Here is an 8,893-nt window from a genome sequence, read left to right as displayed (position 1 = left end):
ATGAATTGAATAAAACATAGTCTATTATGGTTACTATGTGTAAGAAATATTAAATGATTAGTATGTAAAAGTCGTAGACCTGCCATAACATTTTTTTGAATGTTATTATAAAGTGTTATAAAAGGAAAAAAATAAAAATAAAAATAAAAAACTTTTACATAACATTCCGTTATCGTCGTGATTTTAGTATTTATTTTCATGCATTCCTTTTTAATTTGATAGCATTTTTTTGTTATAACTTTTGCTTTTATAACATTCTTTAATCATCGTGATTACATTTACAGCCTCATTATTTTTTCATCATACTTTTTTAAATCTGTAGTATTTATTGAATATAATGTATCATTTACAATAGCATTTTTTGATTATAATGTATTCATATTAAATAGCATTCTAATTTCTTAATTGACAAATATAAGTATTCAATAGCATTAGTTTTTGGTCTAAAAATATGAACTCCAATAACCATGTCAATGATAAATTTCAAAATATGCATCAATATTGTTTTATAAAAATACACAAATATAACTATTCTATAGAGAAATCTAATTATGTTCAGTTTCACATTATATACTAATAGCAATATATGTTTGAAAATACTATAGACAATTAAATTAGAATCATCTTATTTTAGGTATTCAAAAGAAAATTTCTTGAACTCTTGTAACTTATTTGAAGAAGACATCTGTCAAATCAATGATGCATTTAAATATAAAATTAACAAAGTTATACAAGTTATTAGATTGTAAAAATAATGTAAATTAAAAAATCCTAGTGACCGAAGATATTAGCATACAAAATGTGACTTTATTGTCTATGTTATTTACTCCAATTAAATATTTACATGTCGAATATCTTGCTTTTCTTGTATCATGAGGAACTGATGAATTCCTCGTTAGTCATTGAGTCTGGTGAATACCTATACGATAATATGTCTAAAGAATGGTTCTTATGAATTTATTCTCATCTACTAAAATTAGGAATGTCAATGGCATGGGGCTACATGAGGGGACTGTTAGGTCTATAATTTAATTGGCAATTCTGTAAACAAAATGGACGTAATTGTATGTTTGTAAAAGTGAGGGACTCAATTGAACATTCTTGTAAAAGTCAAGGGCTTAGAATGAAATTTTGTATAGATGAGGTAAATTAGTGTTCGAGTCATTGAAGGAGTCCAAGAAGATCACATAAGATCATTGGAATGCAATTGAAAATTTAAAGGATATCAAAGAGCCGCACAAATTATGTTCCTGATTTTCAATTGTAACGTGCAACGCATTTTTCTCATAGAAAACGTTGGAATTTGGATAAGGCTAAATCTAGAATAATTGTAGCCCTTTGGGTTAGCTTTCTAACGCAAGTTGAATCAACTCAATCGAATATTGGGAGAGAAATTTATGATGAAAATACTGATAACTACTCATTGTCGCTCAATTCTCGCTGGCATTTCGCTCGAGCGAAAAAAACCAAATACCTCTCACTCGATTCTTGCGAGCGATTCTTTCCAACCCTTGCTCGAGCGACATTCCCGTGTGGCCAATCCCTAGTTCACATTTTGAAGTGTTTTACCCATACCACCTAGACACCTTCAAATATAAATATCCAAGCCCTAGAACAAATTTTGAGAGGTTGTTACATTATTCTTTCATTGCCAAACATATTCATAACATATTTGAAGAGATACAAGATGCAATTAATTGGTGATTCCATCTACATCAATTTTGTGATCCGACAATCATTGTTTTGGGAAAAACATGCTGTTTTCCTTAATCTGTTAAGGAAGCGACTCTCTCATTTGGGGATTAGGAGAGGTGGATGACAAGCGCAGTGAATCAGACAAGAATAAACAGTTCTCAAAATTCCACTTGGTGATACTACAGCTAAGGATCAAGAGGCTGTAGTGACAGCAGATTGGGCTGCAGGAAGTAGATCAGGAAGTCTAGCAAGAGGCTAGAGGTATCTATGGCAGTATATCTTGAGACAGGAATAGTGAGTCTGATTGGGTATGAAGTTTGGTAACTTGTACTTGTTGAATTAGTATAATAGACATCACTGACCTGGTCCCAAAGTTTTACCCGCGTTGGGGTTTCTCCTTCATCATATTTTGAGTTGTTGTGTTTATTGTTTACTTTACATTACCCAAACCGACAGTTGAACCTTAGGAATTAATTGGATTGTATGTTTAACCATCTAGACATTGTGACTTGCTACTTTTATTAATTAATTCCACATGTAAGGTCAAACAAATTGTTAACTTAAAACGTGAATTTGGTAACGCATAAATTTGAATTTGACACTGTATCCGTTAGCCGACCTTTCTAGTGTATCTAAGCGTTTTAGGTGACTTTTCAAGTGGTATCAGAGCATACTAGAATCTTCAAGTGATATCAGAGCTTGAGTGTATGTCCTGACTTTACATTAGTCTAGATGAGTACTTTATTGAATGTGCCGTCCCATTTTGATGGGAATAATTATACTTATCGGAAAGTGAGAATGATGGCATTTTTGAAATCTATGGGTGAGAGGATTTGGTTGAGTGTGGTGAATGGTTGGTCTACCCCTAAGACCACAATAGATGGTGTTGTCACTCCCACTCCATAGAAATTGTTCTAAAGCTGAATTGGATAGATGCAATTGGAATAGTGAAGCCTTATGTGCCCTATTTATGGCTATTTTCCCCGAGGAATTTAGGAGAGTGTCCATGTGTAAGGTAGTAAAGGAAGTTTGGGATATTCTAGAAACCAAACATGAGGGAACACGAGCGGTTAAGAATTCAAAACTGCAGATGCTGGCTACTAGATTTGAAGAGATCAGGATGAGAGATGATGAAATGTTTGATGTATTCTATGCGAGCTTAAATGACATAGTGAATTCCTCCTTCAACCTAGGTGAGAAAATTCCCAAGCCCAAAATAGTTAGAAAAATTCTTGAATCCTTACCCGAGTGTTTCAGGTCGAAAGTCATAGCTATTGAGGAAAGTAAGGACATAGACACTATCAATGTAGATGAGTTAGTCGGATCTCTCCAGACCTATGAGTTGACCTTAGACAATCATGCTAAGGAAAAATTCATAGCCTTGAAATCCACTAGGAATTACCAGATGGAATCTTCTGATTCAAATTCACCCAATGATGAGGAGATGGCTTACCTAACTAAAAAATTTCAAAAAATGTTTAGGAATAAGAAGAAGCTTCAAGAGAGACAAAAATGTGCCCCAAGTGAATCTAGTAGAAAATCTAAATCCATGAGATACCATAACTATTGAGGTTTCGGTCGCGTGAGAAGTGAGTACTCGAATGCTAGGAGAGTTGAAGAGAAGGCAATGAATACTAGTCTCACTGATGACAAGTCTAGCTTGGATAATCAAAGTGAGAAATCCACACATAAGGAAAGTGGAAAATATGTGGCCTTTTTTGCTGAGTTTAAGAGTGGATCTAAATAAGGGAGTGAAAGGGACGAAGACCTAAATAGTAGTGAAGAATTTGGTAATAAGAGTAGAAGTGAGGAAGATCTAGAAGAAGCTTATGAGAAGATGTACGAAGAAAGCCTCAAGATCATAGCTACTAACCAGGTGCTGAGCAAGAAAGTGAAGGAACTTAGGTTAGAGAAAGAATAGTTAGAGGCTAGGTTAGTGATCTCACCAGTAAGAATGAGATGTCCTCTAGGAGAGTAAGTGAGCTAACTGTTGAGAATGAGAGCTTAGCTATTTAGGTTAAGCATCTTGAAAGTGAGCTAGAGTTGTCTAGATCTCAAATACTTGCCTTTTCTAGCAGTTCTAAAAAGCTAGAAAATATTCTAGGAATAGGCAAGACGGCTGGTGATAAGGGAGGTCTAGGTTTTGATAGTAATGCTGCTAGTACTTCATAGACCACTTTTGTTTGTGCTACCGACTAGCCTAACACTGTGACTAACCTTATATCTAATGTTGTGGGATCTTCATGATATAGGTCTACCAGACGTCGTAAGACCCGTTGACCTAGGAATAAAAATCAGCGTCCATATAACATAGGTCCTAGGTTTATCTCGACATGCTTTCAGTGTACAGAGTTAGGTCACATCTGCCCTAGATGTCATCACTACCTCAGCAATAGGAAAGGCTTGACTTGAAAAATGATGAAAATCAGGTGTGCGTGTGTTGGTCAGATTAGATTCCTTGCTGATCAAATGAATTGTTTGACCCAACTGGTGACACAACTGTCTGGAAACAATTCCCGTTCTAGATAAATTTGAGTGAAGAAGAGCGATCTCCCGAATTTGGTAGTAGATCGCAGTGCTCTTAAAGGAAAGATGATTTATATACCTACTTGATTATGTATTTTTTTATGCATGCCTGGTTCTCGTTTGACATATGATTATTGCATGCATCATGTGTAATGTGTTTATTTTTTATTTTATTTTATTTTATTTCATGCATGTACATTTTCACTTGTTTATTTTGGTTGTGAAAATTGCTACAACATGATGCATGACTTTTGAGCTTGCACGTTGTGATCATGCAGGAGCTAAAATTGATAAGCTATAGAATAATTTCCATTTTTTGGTTAGATCTATTTGTATTAATTTGCATAAGTGTCTTCATATACCATCTGCACTTCACACACTATGAACTTTTTAGTAGGACTTTACTGCATATGTGAGATTTGGGATTACTGTTACGTCTTAATGGGGTGACTTCTAACATGAATTGACCACTTTTTGTAGACCTTAACTTGAAAATTATCCCCCATTATATAAAAGCTCATATCTCAATGTTCTTCTTCGGGCCCTATTTGACTCGAGTAATTAAGTTTGCGGGATCTCTTAAAACTTGGTGTCTATGATCAACTGACTTGGATTAACCGACCTAAAGCTAAAGCTCGTTTCAGAGGTCATTTCAGTAGACCTAATGGAGAAGAACCTACACTTAAGTTAAAAAATAAGTGAGTTGAAAAATATGAAAAATGAGAAAAAGTTGAAAAAATATGAAGAGCTAAAATAAAATGAAAATCTGAAAAATATAAAAGCTCATAGTAAAGGGGCGATAAGTAAAAATAATAAGTATATGTCCTACTGCACATTGCATGGTTTGACTTTAATTAGTAGGAGAATATACTTATTGTCAGTGATTGGCATGTCCTTTCTCACAAAATTAATGTCTGGAGTCCTACTTTCATTGGAATAATGACACTTTACACACATGAGTCACTTGTACTTTTTACTCCATTCTATCTAAACTGAGTATGTGGAGGAGGTCTGTTACTTGTTAATTTTATTTTAGCATGCTATCAACTGCACTTTTATGTTATTATGTGTTATTTGCTTAGCTTGGTCTTGATATAATTTCCTTCAGCATTTTTGAAAAAAACGGGGAGAAAAAAGTGTGACTGAGGAGGAGAAAAAAAATGTAAAAGAGCATACATATAGGGGTAGTAACATTTACAAGATTTTGCAGTAAGTGGGAGCGTTGCATTGCATTCTATATCATATCCATTTGTTTGAGTTTTGATGTTTAGTGCTGGTAGTGTTTTTGGTTAGTGTTTTGATTGGCATTAGTATCACGTCTCAGACTAGCATGTTGATGTGTTTGTGATTAAGTTCTTTAATGTTTATATTTCTTGTGTCACGTACTTTTACACTGGGTACATGAGTTTGCGGATTTCAGGAAACATGTACAAGGAATGCAAGACTCAGTAATTGAGTTTATTGAGTATAATAGATTGTGTCTAGAGACCTGACTTATATTTTTATAGTTCTGACTTATTGTATATGGTTTTGTCACAGAATGCAAAAGGTAGAGTTTGTTAGGTCTATAATGTAATTGACAATTCTGTAAACAAAACGGGTGTAATTTTATGTTTGTAAAAGTCAGAGACTCAATTGTACATTCTTGTAAAAGTCAAGGGCTTAGGATACAATTTTGTATAGATGAGGAAATTAATGTTTAGTCATTGAAGGAGTCCAAGATGTCCAAAAAGATCACATAAGATGATTGGAATGCAATTGGAAGTCTAAAGGATATCGAAGAGCCACATAAATTATGTTTCGAATTTTCAGTCGTAACTTGCAATGCATTTTTCTTATAGAAAAAATTGGAATTTGGACATGGCTACTTAAAGAATTATAGTCCTTTGAGTTAGCTTTCCAACACAAGTTGAATCACCTCAATCGGACATTGGGAGAGAAAGTTATGATAAAAATATTGACGATTGCTCACTGTCGCTTGATTCTCGCTGACATTTCGCTCGAGTGAAAAAAAAAAGAATACGTCTCGCTTGATTCTCGCCAGCCCTCGCTCGAGCGACATTCCCATGTGGCCAAATCCCTAGTTTGTATTTTTGAAGTATTTTATTCGGCCTATACCACTTAGACACCTTCAAATATAAATAGCCAAGCCCTAGCACGAATTTTGAGAGATTGTTACATTATTCTTTCATTGCCAAACATATTCATAACATCTTTGGAGATCTAAGGTGCAATCAATTGGTGATTCCATCTACATCAATCTTGTAATACGACAACCATTGTTTTGGGAAAAACATCAATCTTCATAACCCAAAACATCGTGTCTTCCTTAATCTGTTGAGGAAGCGACTCTCTTATTAGGGGATTGAGAGAGGTGGACGAAAAGTGCAGTGAATCGGACAAGAACATGCGGTTCTTGAAATTCCACTTAGTGATACAATTAGCTAAGGACTAAGAGGCTATAGTGGACAGCAGATTGGGCTGCAGAAGGTAGATCTAGAAGCCTAGTAGGAGGCTAGAGGTATCAACGACAGTAGATCGTGAGACTAGAATAACGGGTTTGATTGGATACGAAGTTTGGTTACTTGTACTTGCTGAATTGGTATAGTGGATATCACTAGGTTGGTTTCGGAGTTTTACCCACGTTGGGGTTTCTCCGTCATCATATTGTGAGTTGTTGTGTTTATAGTTTACTTTACATTACGCAAATCGACAGTTCAACCTTAGAAATTAATTGGATTGTATGTTTAACCATCTAGGCATTAATTAAAGTGACTTATTGCTTTGATTAATTAATTCCCCATGTAAGGTCAAACAAATTGTTAACTTGGAATATAAACTTGGTAACGCATAAATTTGAATTAAACACTGTATCACGTTAAGCGAACTTTCTAACTTATCTAAGCTTTCTAGGTGATTTTCCAGGGACCATTTAACATCTCATATAGTTAAATTTTTTTTTAATATCATATTCTTTTTTTTTTTTTTTAAATAAGATGTATTATAGAAGACATAAAAAAAAAAAAAAAAAAAAAAAAAAAAAAAAAAAAAGAGGGGGGAGGGGATGGGCTTCAAGAATTTAGGATAGGAAAGAAGATCTCTATCACCATCCCATTTGCTACATAGATCAGGATTCCCCACTCCAAACTGTCATGGTAATGCCGAACAAAGTCAGGAACTGGATTTTTTTCTTTTTTTTTTTTATTTATTCCTACCTAGAATTTTGAGAGATGTTTATAACTATAATTTCAGAACTCTAAGTGTTGACTTACGTATAATAATCTACCTGTTATAAATTGACTTATGGACCACTAAAATATCTTAGAAAGGGTTTTTCCACACTCTCGACACTATTTTCTAATGTTTAATAGTAAATAGAACTTGAGATCTCAAACCTTTGAACCTTGTGATTACGAGGTCGCAACCATTTCTTGCTAGCAACTGGGATTCAAAACGTTTGAAATGTTTGCACTTGACATACATTCATAGCATATGGCGGCACAAAAAAAAAATCACAAACCGAACCAAAACCATTGAGTTGTAACCAGGGACGGAGCTAGGAATGTACGCTGCGGGGGGCTATGATGCTCGGATTTGGCCACGGGGGGCCAAAATTTTTTAAAAATTTGATGTAATTCAAAAAAAAAAAGGGAAAAAAAAGAAAATGTTATAAATATAACAAAATCAGGTTGTGGAGATAAATGAGGCTCAAATTCAGGAGATGAATGTTTGATTAGGTGGGTTATTGGGTTTGGAGTCTTTGCACTTTGGAATGGATTCAATGGAAATTATGCAATGGCTGAATGGGTTTACATTCCATAGGAAATTTCATCCATCACTACATTTTAAATTAATATTCGATTTTTACTTTTCAATTTGATAAATTCCAGAATTACTGGAATATGTGTAGTATTTTTGGTTAAAATTAAATTACTTCACTCTATCAGAGAGGTCATTATTTCACCGTTGATTACTCTTCATTCCCGCACTATTCATAATTTCCCCAAATTGCTGCCCTAATTTCATCTCTATAGTTATGAGCCTAAAGTCAATTCAGCAAACCATTTGCAATCGGTAAGATTATCCTCAAATCAAGAGATCACGGGTGATTCCGTTCCAATTTCAAAGGCTGTAGATCTTGATTTTTATTGCTTCAACATTGTCACTCACTTTCGATTGAAGATTTTCGTTGGTGATTTTGAATGTATGTTCTTCAAGGTATTACAACCCGTTGATTTCCTACCCAAATTCGAAGCCTAAAGATCATGATCATCCCTTTATTTCTTTATCATAATTCAGACTCATAATAATTCAAGATTTTTTCTGACGGTTCTGTAAGTATGTTCTTCAAATACTCCATCCAGCTATCCAAGTGACTCACTACACAGATTTGAAGCCTGAAGATCATTCCTCCCTTTCTTTACCACAATCAGTGGAGACCAGCTGTGGGCTAATTACAAAATTTGGATCAAAAGTTGATCAATTTAAGTTGGGCTAAAGTGGTTTAGATAGTGGGCTAAATATAAATTGGGCCGAGCTATAGTTTTTTTTTTTTTCCAAAAAATGTTAACACAAAAGGGCATTTGGGCAGTGGCTGTACTGGGCTACAGCCCAGTAGAGCTACCCCCCAAATCCGTCCCTGGTTGTAACCGTTGGTTTGGGTCCACATGGA

General features: G+C 34.6%; 1 protein-coding gene across 1 annotated transcript in view; it reads left to right on the top strand.

The window, feature by feature from the left end:
- LOC111387656 (S-protein homolog 19-like) overlaps positions 1-1,954 on the top strand; it is a 4,907-nt gene extending 2,953 nt beyond the window's left edge. Inside the window, exon 2 of the mRNA XM_023012230.1 lies at positions 1,881-1,954. Within this exon, the coding sequence (XP_022867998.1) occupies positions 1,881-1,954 (74 nt within the window). The remainder of the gene's footprint in view (positions 1-1,880) is intronic.
- Positions 1,955-8,893: the final 6,939 nt, after the last annotated feature.

Source organism: Olea europaea, unplaced genomic scaffold, assembly GCF_002742605.1.
Source record: "Olea europaea var. sylvestris unplaced genomic scaffold, O_europaea_v1 scaffold4156, whole genome shotgun sequence".
NCBI classification, from domain to species: Eukaryota; Viridiplantae; Streptophyta; class Magnoliopsida; order Lamiales; family Oleaceae; genus Olea; species Olea europaea.
Note: the sequence above shows the minus strand (reverse complement) of the source record. Positions and strands in the feature narration are given on the sequence as shown.